A 17632-nucleotide genomic window follows, 5' to 3' on the forward strand; every position below is an offset into this window, starting at 1 on the left:
CACAGGAACTATATCAGCTTTCTTTTAGTCCCCTGCTGCTAGTACCATGACTTGGGAAGTCCTTCCCCCTCTCCTTTGCCTACTTAGTTCTGAATAGTTCAGCTCTCTCATGAAGTCTTCCCTGTAGACTTTTCTGACTAAAATAAATGTCCTTGAAATCGATCTCACTGTACTATTGTGCTATTGTTTCACAGTAGCAAATCTACAACCCTACAAGTGACGATTTGATTAATTCCCTTATTTTTCACTAAATGGTAATTACCAGGTTCAGCATTCATTCTACATTGCTAAATCCAATGGTAAATTCTCAGTTCTCATCAATTAAGGATATTTAACTCAGTTGAACACCACTTCCTTTTTGAAAACATTTTCTTCACTTCTTTTTTATTCTTTTCTGACTCTTTCACTTGTATCTCATCATCGATTTGATCTATCTAAGGTTTGAATACCTGAGAAATCAGTCCTGAAAAATAAGGTTTTTGATTTATTTTCTAACTGCACTCATAGCTTCCATGAGCTAATCCATTCTCATAGTTTTATATACTATAAATTGACAATGATTTCCAGATCTTTTCTCTGCAGTGTTGAACTTTCACCTGAATTTTATATTCATATAGCCAACTTCTCCTGGTCATCTTCTCTTGGGTGCTTAATAGCATTTCCCACTTCACATTTTCAAAACTGAGCTCTCATTATTTTACCATGTTTCTCCCCAAATCTTCTCCATCTTTAAAACGTAACTTTGTCTTTCTAAGTTTTTCATGCAAAAGAAAAAACAACGAAATAAAACATCAAAATCATCCTACACATTACCTTTTATATCATGTGACACTTCCAGTTGGCAAATTCTGTTAGATGTAATTTTCAAAGACCACTTCTCACCCCCTCCATTGCTACAACTCTAATCCTACCATCATCATCTGCCCCTGGTTTCTTTGAAAGGTGTACTGACATCTCTCACTGTAGTTTATTACCACCAGAGGACCCAAACTGATTCTATTAAAGCTAAATCAGCACCTGTCTATCTTCTGCTGAGTCGTCCAGTGGCTTTTTAACACAATTGGAGCAAAACCAAAACCCTTACATGACTTGAGTCCTTATTCCCTCTATGACCTTCTGTCTTATTTACTCTCCTAAGCTCAGGCTTTTTTAGCCACACAGGGCTGTTGAATGTCCCTTGAATAAGCCGTGTCCCTTACTGCCTTTGGGCCTTCACTCTTGCTGATTTCTCTCCTTAGAATGCTTCTAAGATACCCGCATGGCTTGCCTTGTCATCATCCATCTCCTTCTCATATGCCCCCCTTTTTTTTCTTATCTCCCTGTTCAAAACCAGAATCACCCCCATTCTCCACTGTGTCCAAGCACTACTATCTCACTCTTCTGCATTGTTCTTTCTTTATAATATTTATCACATTATAACACACTAGTGTATAAGTTACTTTTCTTTAAAACAATATATTTGCTGCAATCCCTACTAATGTTAGTTAAAGGAATGAATGAATTAATTAATGAATGAATTAAAGACTCATAAAGTGAAACATGAAATATATATATATATCTATTACATATATATATATATATTATATATATATGTAATATATATAATTTTTCCCCATTATATCTTAGCACAGTATAGACATTTCAGTAAAACTCATCAAATAAAAGAGTCTTTTTAACACTCCCTTTTCAAGGATGTTCAGTAGGAAAAAGCATAAAAGGGATATCATTATTACAAGGTCCTTCCATGCAACAGATCATTAGCATGAGCTCAGAACACTGGCCACATTTTATTCATTACTGAATATCAAGTTTCTGGCTCTGTGATTACGACTTATTTAATTAATAGCTTTTTACATCTGAATATCAGTTGGCTATTTTAAAATTCCTTACACATGTTTTTTGATTGTTATAACTGTATGAAATCAGTGGCACTGACATTTTAAAGCTTGTTTTAATGGTGTAAAGACTGAAGAGCAAGTAAGTGGTAAAGTAAAAACTAGAATCCAGGTACTCTGATAACCTTCTTCAAAGTTTTTAACACTACAGTTTGCTCATGGTAAATATTTTATATTATCATGTCAGGTCAAAGGATTTTTTTCCCACTAAAATTATATACCCAACACAGCATCTGTATTGAAATATAAAATAGGATTTATTTTCAACTAACGTAACTGTTGGCCTTATAGCACTTATTTTGAAAATGCCCCTAAATGTTGATCTATTACACAATGATTACTGTAAGTCTTCTCATCACAGAGTTTTTCTGTTTAAAAACCTGTAAGAAGACACAAACATTGGGAATTTAACTATAGACTTTCTAAACTTCCACACAACAGCTGTAGAATAAGCAAATATCAATTTTATTAACATAATAAATGATATGAATCAACTGAATGTATTGAGTCCCAAAAGATCCTGCCTTTTGGATGAAATGTGTTTAGATAGAATAAAAGTATTACGATTATTTATTTATAATTAAAATTAGGATACAAAGTTAAGGTAGTGATTCTTAAACTAATTTCTAACTGCTCTACAAAGTTGTACCGTTTTAGTGACAAATGAGTTATGTTTATCCACAGAGCCACAAGAAAGCTCAAGCTTGTATTTGCATTTCAAAAAGAAAGGAGAAAGGAAAATTCAGCCACATTAAATCAAGTGAAAAGTGAATCAAGTGAAAAATAATACTCTTTTAGACTTGAAAATGGAGTATCTAAAGGGGTCTTTCCATCCCGACCCACACTAGTTTGTACTCTGCAACTTTAAGAGGGACAGTGACATGACAGAACAGTAATGAGAAGCTCCACAGAACAAATACATGTCAAAACCTCTATACATTGAGAAATAAAACTCAGAAAGTACGTCAAATGAAGCTGCACTTTTTATCTATATAAAATTTATCTATATTTTGACCTACTGAATCATCTTACAATAAAACTTTCATGAACACAATCTTTAACCCTGCTACTCTCTTCTGAGTTCAGCATTTCACATTACTTATGCCTAATGCATTTCTAGAACATTATTCATCTTATTCAGAAACTAATTGTCTTGTTTTCCTAAGATGGAATAAGTGAGGTTAACATAAGGTAAATGAATGACAGAGAAAATAATAAAAAAAAATAACAAAAAAAACAACAACAAGACAAAGCAAGTCTACCTGTGTAGGTCCAACTTATTTGTTCCTGATAACTCGTCATCATTCTACTTTACTCCCAATCCCAATGCCAATTCTACCTGGATGGATGGGATCTAGGTAGATGCATTTAAATAAATAAGATTTAGGTGAATGGTAATATTGATTAATCTGGTATCTTCAGAGACTTTAACAGATTAAAATTTTGAACTCAGGAGTCAGTATGTCTGATTTGGAATTGTTGCCCTGCCTCTTACTCAGTTTGAGAACTTAAAACAAATTTCTTAACCCTTTGTTTCATTTTTGTCATTTATTAAAATGAGGATAATAGTAGTATCTATCTCAAAGAATTTGGACATATAGAATATTTAGTATAATGCTAGGCACATAGTAAAATTCCATTATTATTAGCTGTATTAATTATTATTGCTATCCACTCTTTTAAAAGTTGTAGTAATAAATTATATCTTTAAAAATATCATTACACTGTCATATACAACAATGTCTTTGGTACTTTTGCAAGAGAAGTGAGATGAATTAGAATAAAACAATCTCACGGCCGTCTACCTGGAGCCCTTAGTGAATATGTTATAGAAATATAACGTACTTTTAAATTCTGTTACATATTTCTAACATCTCTAAAATATTTCCTTATATCAGCCTTCTGTGGGATAAATAAACATAAGCTTCAATAACTGTTCCTCAATGAGTTATTTTTGGTGAAGATTTTGTAGTTGTTATGTAAGAGTTTGAATAATTTTAAATTAAAATCTAAACATAGCTTCAACAAAAGTATTTAAGTGATATATTCAAAAGAAATTACGTATAAACTTATACCTAAATTTCTTCACTGATACAAGTTATTTTTACATTTTAAGTATTATATAAACCTCTCTGACATAATTTTCTTAATTTTTTTCCCTTTCTTTTGACATTGGGTTGAAATTATTTAATGATATAATTTACCCACTTTGACTTTAAATATTTAAATATGAAGAAAGAAAAATATACATATATACCTAGTGAATCATTTACGTTATATTTTATGTGTTTATTTGAATATTATAATGATGATAAACACAAATGTCATTATGAAGATGAAATACAGCTGATACTCAGGAAAGTTTTAGTGTTTGTAATTGTCTTCAACTTCATGGGTTTTTTTTTTTTTGGTTGTTGTTTGTTTGTTGTGTCTGTGTTGCTTGCTTTCCCCACAGACATTATTTAAATAACAATAGTAATGATGATAATAATAATTAAAATTTACTGAATGTTTACTATGTGTCATTCCCTAAGTTTGTTTCTTTTTATATAATATCTGATATAATTGTCACAACAACTGAATGTTGATCAAATTGTCCAGGTATTCAAATCTAGTAAGTTGAAAAACAAAGATATGACCTATGACTGTTACAGTACAAAATGGAAATTATTTTTACATATATACAGTATATTATACATACAATACAAATTAAAGCATAGGTGGCCAGTTAAGATAAAATCTGAGAACAATTTGAAGCAATGTCTCAATTTCAAACTCTTATGTGACTTTCAATTTGTCCCCAAAAGTGTAGTAGATGGAAAACCTAGGATACTAAATGTCACATTTTGGTTGATTAAAAGAGCAGACTTTTTATATTTATACTTGAATGCATCATTTATATAATATTATATATGACTATTACCTAAATCCAGTAAATTGAAATACTGATTCTTCACTAAAACACATATATAGCTCAATTTAGATGGCTGAGTGCCATGCATTATCTTTTAAATCTTATTCAAAGTCAGAATAATTATGTTAATTTTTATTTGAGCACCGAATAATGGTTATATGACTAAAAGTAATAGCTAGTAATCTAGAAATGACATAAAATATTATCCTTACAATGGTTGCCAAATTTTGAATTAAAAAAGCCTAAAAATCAGATTAAAGACTAAAAATATATTTACTATATTAAAACTATTTAGAGATTTTTTATAAGATTGTGGAACGATATCAATGGTTAAGGTACATTTAGTCTGTTTATACGTTTATAAGACAATGAAATTAAATTATTTTATATAAAAAAATCAGGAACATTCTAAGGTAACTTTTTGTCTATCTGTAAGTGGTAAAACATTGTTGATCTTATTTAGAATTCACTGTGATATATGAATGTAGAATAGATTGTGGTGTGTTGAGAATTGAAGCGGAAAACAAGTTAAAAACTTCTGCAGACAAGCTCTGAGAAAGAAGTGATTTGACGATAAGGGATCCATGAAAAAGCTACTATACCCATAGCAAAATTAGGACATAATTAGGATAATAATTTTATCTGCATTAAGTAGGACAATTTGATATTTGATTGATTATGGTGGCCTTTAAGGCAAAGGAGTTATAGATGTTTTAAATATTTTAAACTAGCAAATTAGGCAAATATTCATTCACGAGAAGACATAACAAACCCTGAAGGATCAGATTTGCAAAGAAAAATAAGCATTTCAATTTTTTATATTCAGGTGGAAATGTTCAGTAGGATAAATGGGAATAGCAGATAGAAACTTAGTAAGATCAAATCTAGAAAAATCAGATAATTGAAATAAACAAAGAAAACTTTAGAGAAAGAATGAAGTTATATTAATTGGTTCTTTTTTGATTGCAAGCAAGGAAAACCTATCTAGGAAGCTTAATTTAAATATAGCTGTGTCACAGACTCATAGGCAAGGATTAAAAAAACTTCCAAATACATCAGGAAGGGAACTTGAGAGCAATGAGGACATTCTTTTAACCTCTCACTCTGTACATTTCTGCTTTATTTTTCTCTCCTTTCTTGACTTATTTCATCTTCTTTTTCAGTCTACTACAAATTCATGGCCACAAAGTGCAACAAAAATGATTCCTTATCTCTCATTCTTCCTCTTGCCCCTTTTAATTTACCTCTCTCTTTCCCCCCCTTCCAGTTCTAAGTTTTCAGGGAAGGAAAATTATTAGATCATTTGTTTTTCTCTTAATATTCAGCAATAGTGAGGGAAGTTAGGTGTGGACACACAATAATCTAGAAAATGGCTGCTTTTTTTATTTTGTAGAAAGTGAAGTTTATCTCTTAAAATGGATGTGGAGAGCTGAACCAACACTACAATAAGCAATCTCTTCGGGGATCAAAATTATAACCTGAGTAAAACCTGTATTTCAGAATGAGATATAAAAAGAGAGAAGAAGATAGATGCAAAATGGAGTTGAAAAGAATAAAGGATGCATAGAGATGATGAAAACAAAGGAACTGGGATATCAAAAGAAACTACATATATATATACATATATTCAGCAAAACAAAATTAGTACTATGAAGATTGGGAAACCCTTACTGGATCTGACCACTAAAGAATAATTGGTGATCTTTAGAAAGACAGTGTCTGTATAGATAAGTAAAGTGTTAGCTGTTACATGATTCGATGAAAGTCAGAGATATTGATATTCTTGCCTTCAGAAACTGGTATACTCCTAATAACTAATATTTTTAAAAAAAGGGAAAAGGAAAGACATGGTAATTTTCTATGCCATTACTAATAAGTGCTGAGTCCTAGTAAACTCTAATTAAACACTCACAAATTATTTTAAGAGTCTCTTTTAAGAGTCTGTTTAACATTTTTATTGGGAAATTATCGTCAAATTTACCATTCCATGATTTCTGGCATATAATCCTGGAAAAAAATGTCAAGAGGCATGCCTCTCTCCAATATTCCAGAGGCTCCCCTCAGTTGGACGATTCCATAAGGATAAAGGAATGAGATATGATCCTCTTCAACACTTCCCTTGGTTCCCTGGGATGCACTTTGTTTGGGCCAGAACAAAGTAACTATTTTTAAGCAACCATCTGCTCTTATATTATCTTGAGTTTTATTTTCCTCTTATCCACATTTTTATTTACTGTATAAAGACCCTTTTCCTTGATATAAGAATTGGACAATAAAAACATTGAGTAGTTCTATTATATCTACATAGCATACATATGTCTTGTTAGAAATAAAATTTCAATTTTTACTTGAGGCTCAGTCCATTTTAGAAAGTACCATTTCTTGTCTCCATAAGGTCTTAAAGATGCAAAAATATAGGCGCAGGGTAAACTACTCCCCAAAGTCCTTCTAGGCTTGCACGAGACTGGAGAAAGGAGATTCAAATAAAGTGGACAGGTGTGGAACAGCAGGGATGATGACGTGGGAAGTACTCCATCAGGCACAGAAATGTATCTGCATTGCAAAACCTAGCCAGTTTGATTCCTGACATGACTTAGATACCTAATATATGCTTATAATTCTATAATAGTAAATGTAAATCGGTCTCCTGTACTTAATACTGTATAATATGTATATTATAATTTGAATTATGATCCATTGTTTTTACGAATTTTCAAGTGATCATAGATGTGATTATTATAAGAGGTTTTATGTCATCTAATGCGGTAATAACTCAAGATCACTCCATTGCCTATTTACTGCATCATCAGATTTATTTTCCTTCACTCTCATAAGAATACAGGTCTTCAGTCATAAGGTGTCCTCATTATGCTGAAATGAACTGTAATCATTTCTGCCTTCACGCCGTTACTTATGCTTTGAAATTATTTTTTTATGTACTACTTTTTTTCTATATACATCCTACCCAACCTTCAAGAGTCAGTTCAAGCCCCCCCTCCCACATAAAGCATTCTCGAGGGGAACTCCAACTTTAATATGTATCTCTCTCTAAGTCCCTTCATACTCAACTTCTATATACCAGAGTTAACACATTATTATACATTGTTGTTAGTTCTTCATTCCTAAAACTGTATGTTTTAACGTTTTGTGATATAAATACACTGTTTATAACATTTGTAAACACGTAGTCATTGTCGAGTTTTTTTCTCAGTGATTCTGTGAATGTATTACTTTGGTTGACAACCAGTCAGAAAAATTCCTGTGGCAAGAATTGGCTAATTCTTCCAGTGTGTTTATTGAAACAAGATACTAGGCTAGGTGTGAAGATACAACAAAGGGTAATGATAGATTTCGCATCTTGTCTTTTATATCTTTAGTGTTCTGTAAAACAAATATATTGCTAGGAAAGTAGTGCTTGCACACTAAATGCTTAGCCTTATAAACAGGGAGCAGTTAACACTTCAAAGATGAATCTATGTCGTAGTGTTAAAACTAGCTGTTAAACTAGAACCTGGGGGAGGGCAGGGCTTGAGGGAGAGGAATAACAGAAGTTTGGTCTGTGGTGGATTTGAGTAGGAGAAGTAGAGAAAGAGAGAAAACCGCCGGGTCCTTCCTTCTGAGCACACACAGGAATACATTAGATACAGCAATACTGAGTGATGAAGATCCAGAAAATTCTCCATAAAGAGGCAGATTTGTGAGAAGTAAAAGAAAACCAGTGCTGTTTAAAATGCTATTAGCAGCAGGAAGCTTACTAGCTGTTTTACATATTTTACCTAACTCAATCCTCACAACCTTTCGAAGCGTTTGTTATTCCCTCTGTAGATGAGGAAACTGAAGATAATAAATAACAGGGGTGCAAAAAAAAATGTATACAAATGGAAACTTTCGTCAGCTTTGCTCAAGCAGTAGTTCACCATAATCAGAAGTGTCTGGACACTGATGGTAACCACTCTGAGCACCTCTTGTAATTGCAGAAGTCAAATGTGACTTGTATTCATCCTCTGTTATTGGTATATATTGAGTACTACAATTTTAATAGTTTTTTTTTTCCTTTTTTAAAATGTGTACACATTTTTTTTGCACCTTCTGTATATGACCAGTGAGGTAGTTGCAGTTTTGTTGTATATGAATAAATGAAAGAGGAAAATATACCTTTGCTATATAAGGAAAAAATATTTTTTAAGTATATAGATTTTTCTCGAGTATGAAATTCAAAAACATAAACTATAAACCTATGGCACAGTATCATTCATATATTTGAATTCTTTCAAAACCATAAAGTCTGAACATACAGCCAAAAGTCTTTTTCTTTCAGGGAGACATTCTGGCATTACACAAGTGCATTGTCTTTCATGAAGATATATTTTTAGGATTCTACCAAAGGGAAACTTAATGAAACGAGGAAATGGAAGAAATGTCATAAATAGAAACCCACAGTTTATAATATTCATTTCATAAAGGATAAAGTTTTCTTTTCACATAATTCTGTGAAGGCATGTTCAACTTCGAGATTTTTCCACCAGTTTTATTTTATGCTATGTTTATAGTATTACCAAAGAAACAAAGGTCAACAAGCAAAATGTTAGTGCACAAAAGCACTTTATGAAAGAGGGAAATAAAACAAGAAAACAAACAATCTCGCAATCATGCAAACACAGATATGTATCAGAAACTAAAAAATTGAAATCATATACATTTGTGTTTGTAGAAATGTGTGACTAGTACCTATGCACTGAACTAATATTATCATGAACAGAATTGGATCCATTATTTAAGAGGATTTAGAAGACTCAACAGGAAAAAAAAAAGAATCATGGTGAATCATGCAAAATGGACAGGAGCTCACCTTTAACTTTATTTTTTGAAGCAGCCGCTGGTCCCAAGGAAAGATTGCACAAAAAGAGAAGAAATATGTTAGATATTAGAAATATGTTAGATACAGAGTATCTAGTTAGTAAGAAAAAGATATATTATTACTATTAGCTAACGTCTAAAAAGATACATGTATTATTACATGATCAATACACTTTACATAAATAAGACCTTGAACAAAGAAAATGACAATGTTTATATTTTGTTAGTATATGATTAAACTTCTTGAATAAGAAAGAGTAAAATAGATAGGAGCCACACAGTGCAAATTCGAAACACAATAAGGCGCCAAATCCTCTAAGGACAGTATATCTATATTTTCTCTGTCCTTAACTTTAAACTTTAGATAACAATTCAATTAAAAATATTCATATATAGTTTACATATATTTAATATTTTTAACAATTAAAATATAATCCATAATGCTTGCATAAGTCACAAGGGCAGATCAGTTGCATTTATTGAGTGCTTACTAAATTCCAGAGATTGAGGTTGAACACTTTCCATGCATCTTTCAGTTAATAATGACAAGCTCAAGAAATAAGTTTTGTTATTATTGCCTCACAAATATGAAAACAGGGACTTAGACAAGTCAGATTACTTGTTGACTATGACATAGCCGGAAAAAGGCAAATTTGGGATTTTATCCTAGATGTGTCTGCTTCTAAAATCTTGCTCTAAGATCCTAGCTCATGCTGTTGGAATTTAAGGCCCTGGGTCATCAACTGAATTGCAAATATCAGATCTACAAAGCCACATCACTACTGCATGATTCATTAAACTCCAGCTATTTGGTACATGACTGACCACATAGCTATGAAACGAGAAAACTCCATTACTTTGCATAGCTTTATTCCCATTAAAAAGTAGAAATTGAAGCTTACTTATATCTATAGTGGTAAAGACTATAAGGGGCAGAAGTCAACTTAATGAGGAAATTATAACAGTCCTACAGCAGAATTCTTTACTCAAGGGAAAACTTCTAGACAAAATGTATAATTAGAAAACACTAAAAGTTTTAAAGTGATGTATTCTATTTTGATTTAAATACTATTTAAAAATGAAGATTGACAAAGGAAGGAACGTTTTTTTTTTCATTTTCTAAGTGACGGTAAAGATGAAGTGGCCCATCTGCTTATTGGGATATATGCAGGCTCTAGTTTGGCATCCTGACCTTCAGTGGAGTTTAATTGGCATTTTAGATTGAGTATGAAGTATATATGGAAACTTTTAACTTACAGTTCGTTCTTTCAAGTGACTTAGAGCTAAAGAAAAAATTCTACAAATCTAGGTACATGCCAGACTACTAACAGATACTATTTTTAATTACAAAAAAAATCAATTATAGTTGACATTCAATATTATATTAGTTTCAGGCATATAGCATGCTGATTATTTATATAACTTACAAAATGACTGTGGTTGATAAGTCTTCCACCCACCTGACACCATATATAGTTATTACAATATTACTAACTATATTTACTAAGCTGTGCTTTACATCCCTATGACTGTTTTGAAACTACCAATTTGTGCTTTTTAATCCCTTCACTTTTTTCACCCTGTCCCCAACCCCCTTCCCATCTGGAAACCATCAGTTTGTTCTCTGTACCTGTAAGTTTGTTTCTGTAAATTTGCTCATTTATTTTGTTTGTTTTTAGATACCAATATAAGTAAAATCATACATAATTTGACTTCGTCTGACTTATGTCACTTAGCATAATACCCTCTACGTCCGTACATGTTATCTCAAATGGAAATATTTCATCCTTTTTTTATGGTCGAATAGTATTCCACTGTATGTATACACTACTTTTTCTTTATCCATTAGCCTTTTGATTAGATTATTTAATCTATTTACATTTAAAGTATTTGTTGATAGTTGTGTAGTTATTAACATTTTATGAATTGTTTTCTGATTGTTTTTGTAGTTATTCTCCGTTCCTTTCTTATTCTCTTGCTCTCTTGTATGTTAATGGCATTCTGTAGTATTGTGTTTGGATTCCTTTCTCTTTATTTCTTATATCTCTTTAATAGAGTTTTTGGTTTGTAGCTACCATGTGCTTCATGTATACCAAGCTATGTTTATAGCCATCTTTTTTAAGTTGATGGTTGCTTAAGTTTGAACACAATTTAAAATCACTACCATTTTTTCTTATCCCCTCCACATTTAGCTTTTTGTTAGTATATATATATATATATATATATATATATATATATATATATATATATATATATTTTACTTTTGTGTGTGTGTTTGTGTGTATCTCTTAATTTAGTGTAACTACACATGATCTTCCTACTTTTGCCTTTTGACCTTTTTACTAGCAATTGTGTTGGTTGATCTGCTTTTATTATGTTTGTCTTTGTCAGTCAGATTTTTTTTTGTGGTATTTACTTATTCAAATGTTTCCTCCTCCTCCTCTTCTTCCTCCTCCTTCTCCTTCTCATTCTTCTTCAAGAAGTCCCTTTAACATTTCTTTTTTATTTATTTATTTATTTATTTATTTATTTATTTATTTATTTATTTATTTTAATTAGTTTCAGGTGCACAAGACAAAGCAAAATTTAGACATTTATCATTTATATCCCTCACACTGTGTGAACCCCCCTCCCCCCATCCACTATCCCTCTGTACGTTCCCAAAACCTCTCACCTTCCCCTTATCCCCACCCTCCCGCCCCTCTAGCAACCCTCTGTTTTTCCTCCATGTTTCCAAAACTGTTTCTGATTAGTTCATTCACTTATTCTTTTCTTTAGATTCCGCATATAAGTGAGATCATATGGTATTTGTCTTTCTCTTTCTGACTTATTTCACTTAACATAATGTTCTCTAGGTCCATCCATGTTGTTGCAAATGGTAAGATTTCTTTCTTCTTTATGGCTGCGTAATACTCCATTGTATAAATGTACCACAGTTTCTTAATCCTTTAACATTTCTTATAATGCTGGTTGGTTTGGTGATGATGAACTCCTTTAGCTTTTTCTTGTCTGGGAAGCTCTTTGTCATTCGATTCTAAATGACACCTTCGCTGGGTAGAGTAATCTTGGTTGTAGGTACTTGCTTTATATACCTTTGAATATTTCCTGTCACTCCCTTCTGGCCTGTAAAGTTTCTCTTGAGAGATCAGTCGACAGTCTTACAGGAGCACCCTTGTAGTAGGTAATTAACAGCTTTTGTCTTGCTGCTTTTAGAATTCCCTCCTTGTGTTTAATTTTTGCCATTTTAATTATGACAAGTCGTTGTGTGGACCTCTTTGGGTTCATCTTGTTTGAAATGCTCTCTGCATCCTGGGCTCATGTGTCTATTTCCTTCACCAGGTTAGAAAAGATTTCCTTCATTATTTCTTCAAATAGGTTTTCAATTCCTTGCTCTCTCTCTTCTCCTTCTGGTAATCATATGATGCAAATGCTGTTATGCTTGATGTTGCCCCAGCAGTGCCTTAAACTATCCTTTAAAAATATATATTATTCTTTTTGTTTTTGTTTTCTGCTACCTGTCTTCCAAAACATGATTTGATCCTCTGCTTCATCAACTCTGTTATTGATTCTACCTCATGTAGTCTTCATTTCAGTTATTGTATTCTTCATTTCTGACTGATTCTTTTTTGTTTTCTACCTCCTGTTCTTAATGTGCCCTATGCTTTTGTTGAAGTTACAACTGACATCATCTATTCTTCCCCTAACCAGTGTTTTGAACTCTGCATCTGCTAGATTGCTTGTCTCCATTTTGTTTAGTTCTTTTTCTGGGGCTTTGTTCTGGTTTTCTTTTTTCTTTCTTTTTCTTTTTTTTTGGGGGGGTGGGGTGGGCATGGTTCTTTGTCTCCCCAATTTGGCTGCCTTCCTGTGTTTGTTTCTATATATTAGGTAGATCTGCTATGTCTGCCAGTTTTGAGAGTGGTCTTATGTAGTAGGTGTCCTGTGGGGCCCAGTCTTCCTGGTCACCTGAGCCAGATGTTCAAGGAGTGCCCCTTGTATGTGTTTTGTGTGTCTGTCCTCCTGTTGTAGTTGAGCCTTGATTGCTGTTAGCCCATCAATTGGTTGGATTGACCTTCAGGTTGACTTGCTGGGAGGACTGGCCATGAATTCAATGGACAAGCTCATGTGCAGAAACTGACCCCATGGAAAAGGATTTGCTTTAGCAGGGCTCTGGTGCCTACAAATCCACCTATTGGTATATCATTTGTGGTACTGAGTGGTGTCTGGTGTGGTCTGAAGCCAGCCACCAGGTGTGTTAGTTCTGGGATCTTTTCGGAGGGGCTCTGGTGCATGCCAAGTTCACCACTGCCTGTGTCCAGCCCAGGGTCTCCTGACAGTAGTTACAAGGTGATCTATAGTTGTTAGATGTCTGTGCTGGGCTTGGAGAAGACTGGGAGTGGTTATGCTGTGAACCAAGGCTGGGTGCTACTAGAGCCAAGCTTGGGGTCACTTGCCGTGTTTCCCCCAAAATAAATCCTAGATGAACATTCAGCTCTAACGTGTCTTTTGGAGCAACAATTTATATAAGACCTGGTATTATTACATTATTATATTATATTATATTATATTATATTATATTATATTATATTATATTATATTATATTATATTATAATGACCCAGTCTTATAGAAAAATAAGACTGAGTCTCATATTAATTTTTGCTCCAAAAGACGCATTAGAGCTGATTGTCCAGCTAGGTCTTATTGTCGGGAAATGTGCTACTAAGAAGTAGAGGGCACGCCAAGGCTAGCCTCAGCTTGTTTGGGGTTTGTAGACCTTTGAAAAACTTTACGAAAATCTGTAGTGTGGGCCCAGTCCAGGAGCTTGTGTGGATTAGCCTCTGAAAGAGGTTTGAATGGGACACAAGAATTGAGTGGTGTGGAGTCTTAGAGAATCACCAGGGTGGGGCAGTAGCAGTAGTACCCGGGTTGATTGAGACTTAGATGTGGCGCTTGCCTGCATCTGCTGGCTGTGTCTGGGGAGGACTCAACAAAGGAACAATGGTGCCTGCCAGCACCTTAGCCCAAGCGAGAGATGTCCCTCCAGCCCTTTCCTTGAAGCCAGATAATTCAGTTTCTCCCCATATGTCCCTGGTTCCTTTTGAGCTGCTGTCCCAGCACTGGAGCTCAGATTGAATGAGTTCGTCAATGAGTAAGTCCATGTGTAGGCCCTTGAAGAGGAACACCGAGGACTCCAGCAACCCTCCATCTCACCTGGATGAATCTTCACTGATTTTGACAGCCAGATATTGTGGGGACTCCTGTTTCTGGCGCTGGTGCTCTGGGCTGAGGAACCAAGCGTGGGTTTGGGACCCCTAGCTCCGCAGGTGTATCTCCACAGCCAAGGTATCCCTCCTGATTCTTAACACCATATGTGGGTGTAGGACCAGCTCCTTTCACGTCTCTGTCCCTCTTACCAGTCCTGATGTGGTTTCTTCTTTATATCCCTAGTTATAGCAGTTCTGTTCAGCTAGTGTTCATGTGGTTCTTAAGGGTGGTTGTTCTATAATTTAGCTGTAACTTTGATGTGGTCATAGGAGGGAGTGAGCATAGCATTTACCTACTCCACTATCTTGACCAGAAACCTGAATATTTCATTTTTACTCACAATCAAAAACATGATCTTACTATTTGCATTTATCTTCCACTAGCTCAAACAAAAATGTACACCATGTTTTTTAAATAATAATATTTTTAGGTAAAAATGTACTATATGAAAACTATAAATATTTTGGGAAATCTTGATTAAGTCCTTGCTTAAACCCATTCAAACTCTATTTATTCCATGAAGGTACATGATTGGAGAATGAGAATGTTCACAATATTGTTGTGAAGATAAAACCCAAAGTAACTTAAAAAGCCGTGATCCAAAATTAAACTACCAGCTGTATTGTAATATTTTTACTATGAAGTAACAATTCATAATAAAATATATATCCCATTAAAGTCCCTAAAACATTTAATATTAAAACTTAAATTTTAGAAGTTATTTCTTTTACTAAGAAATTTACGCCTACCACGTTTCCACGAAAATAAGACCGGGTCTTATATTAAGTTTTGCTCCAAAAGACGCATTAGGGCTTATGTTCAGGGGATGTCCTCCTGAAAAATCATGCTCAGGCTTTTTGTCTGGTTAGGTCTTATTTTCGGGGAAACATGGTATTTAATGAATGAAATACTTTTACTTCAATGTTTCTTTCTTTTACAGAATTGATACATGGCAACATATTAGAGGTGATATAAAGAACCAATATCTCATCCTTCCAATGTCAGCTATTAAATCATCAATGTTAACAATTTGCTAATGTTAAAAAAATAAGTTTTGTAATTCTTATAAAAACCAGTAACATATATATTTTTGTGTATTTGTTTCCCAAAACAGGATAATACTATACAAATTGCAGTCTGCTTTCCCCACATTTTCCAGGTTAATCAGCTTTATATGTTTCTTATAAATAAAGTATGGACCTATTTTCCTATTGACAGACATCTTTTTTTTTTCTGGTATCAGTAATGCTGAGATACATATCCTAATCATATCCCTTATGTATTTTGTTGGTGTTGTTTCTATAGGATAGATTTCCAGCTTGTTTCCATATATTTCAATACAGAAAATAAATCAGTGACAAAAATGAAGACCTTAAATACAGCAGATGGAAGTCTTAGGAATATTTGGAAAGGAAATATGCAAGTACATTAAATGCTATAAAATCAGAGGAAAACAGAAAAAAAAAGAAAAAAGAGAGAAAACAAGAAAAAGAAAAGTACCAAATCCAAAGTTCCAAATAACTGACACACTGAAAACTCTCTGGATTTTTTAAACCACAAATTGTTTCATTTAACATTTCTTACTGTTTTTCAATTAAAAAATTATTTTTCAATGCCTTAGCAAAATTTTAGATTTCTGAAGTGTAATCATCAGGAATTAGTTTTTATCTTTTGTGTTATTTTTAAGACTACACAAAGTTGAAAGACGTATTTTTAGATTATTCAAAAATATTATTTGCCTCAATTTCAAAGAAAATACTTCAGTGCACCAGTATTTTGACTTGTTCATATCAAAGGAAATTTTACTTCAAATTCAAATTCATCACTTAATAAATTTTAGCCTGAATTTAAAGAAAAAATGCCAAAATTCTCTACACATTTTTGAGACAAATATTAGTATCTAGTATATAACAGACACAACCAATATTTTACAAAAAATCCAATTTGTTAAAAATTAATAAAATAAAAATAGAGAAGACAAATATTTACATTTCTCAATGGAATGGAGATTAATTATTAAAAATTCTCAAACATGAAGGCAGATGATTTTATTCTCAGATTATTGGATACATACCAAAATAAAATATGAAAGAAAACAAAAGCTCTATTCCTGTTTCTGTGTGTGTTCAGGCAGCTAATCTAGACTAGGCTGGTTAATATAATTGGAAAGAGGCCAGGCTACCAGGCCTGTTAGCCCAATTATAATTCTCTGCATATTCAATAAAAGAAGCCAAGATGACAGCAATACTGTCATAAATGTCATGTTCAATACTTGTAAGATTTTCCATTGTCAGCACAGTCCAATTATAAGTCAATTGTAAAGTGCAAATTACACTCCACCCAACAGTGGCTGAAAATTATCTTAAAAATATAATTTTAACAGTTCATAGTTAAAATGAAAAGAATGGAAGTAAAGATACTTTGACCAGAGAAAAGTTTTAGATACATCAATATTTTCTCACCTCTATAATAAAAGCAGCAAGTTGTAACTATAACATAATAGGTAGTCACATTATATTTAGAGGTGATTACTTGTAATTTTACATTTATAACTGCTAATTATAATATTAATATGGTAAAAATCTGTGCATATAATTTTAGAAGAAAAAACATGTGAATAATAGAATTACCATAGCTATTTACAGTGAATGCTGAATAATTAGTGAATATTAAGCATCATATTAATAAGTTTATTTCTAATC

The 17632-nt window shown here is 32.9% G+C and overlaps 1 protein-coding gene across 3 annotated transcripts in view; it reads right to left on the reverse strand.

The window, feature by feature from the left end:
* Positions 1-17632, reverse strand: part of CADM2 (cell adhesion molecule 2) — a 1070118-nt gene that overhangs the window by 306202 nt on the left and 746284 nt on the right. For 2 of the 3 annotated variants that reach the window (XM_074333327.2, XM_074333317.2), the window contains exon 2: positions 9659-9685. The exons of the other annotated variant lie outside the window; for it this stretch is intronic. In XM_074333327.2, the coding sequence (XP_074189428.1) occupies positions 9659-9685 (27 nt within the window). The remainder of the gene's footprint in view (positions 1-9658; positions 9686-17632) is intronic. 3 annotated transcript variants of the gene reach the window in all.

Source organism: Rhinolophus sinicus, chromosome 17, assembly GCF_057876585.1.
Source record: "Rhinolophus sinicus isolate RSI-liver-muscle chromosome 17, RSI-T2T, whole genome shotgun sequence".
In the NCBI taxonomy this organism is placed as follows: Eukaryota; Metazoa; Chordata; class Mammalia; order Chiroptera; family Rhinolophidae; genus Rhinolophus; species Rhinolophus sinicus.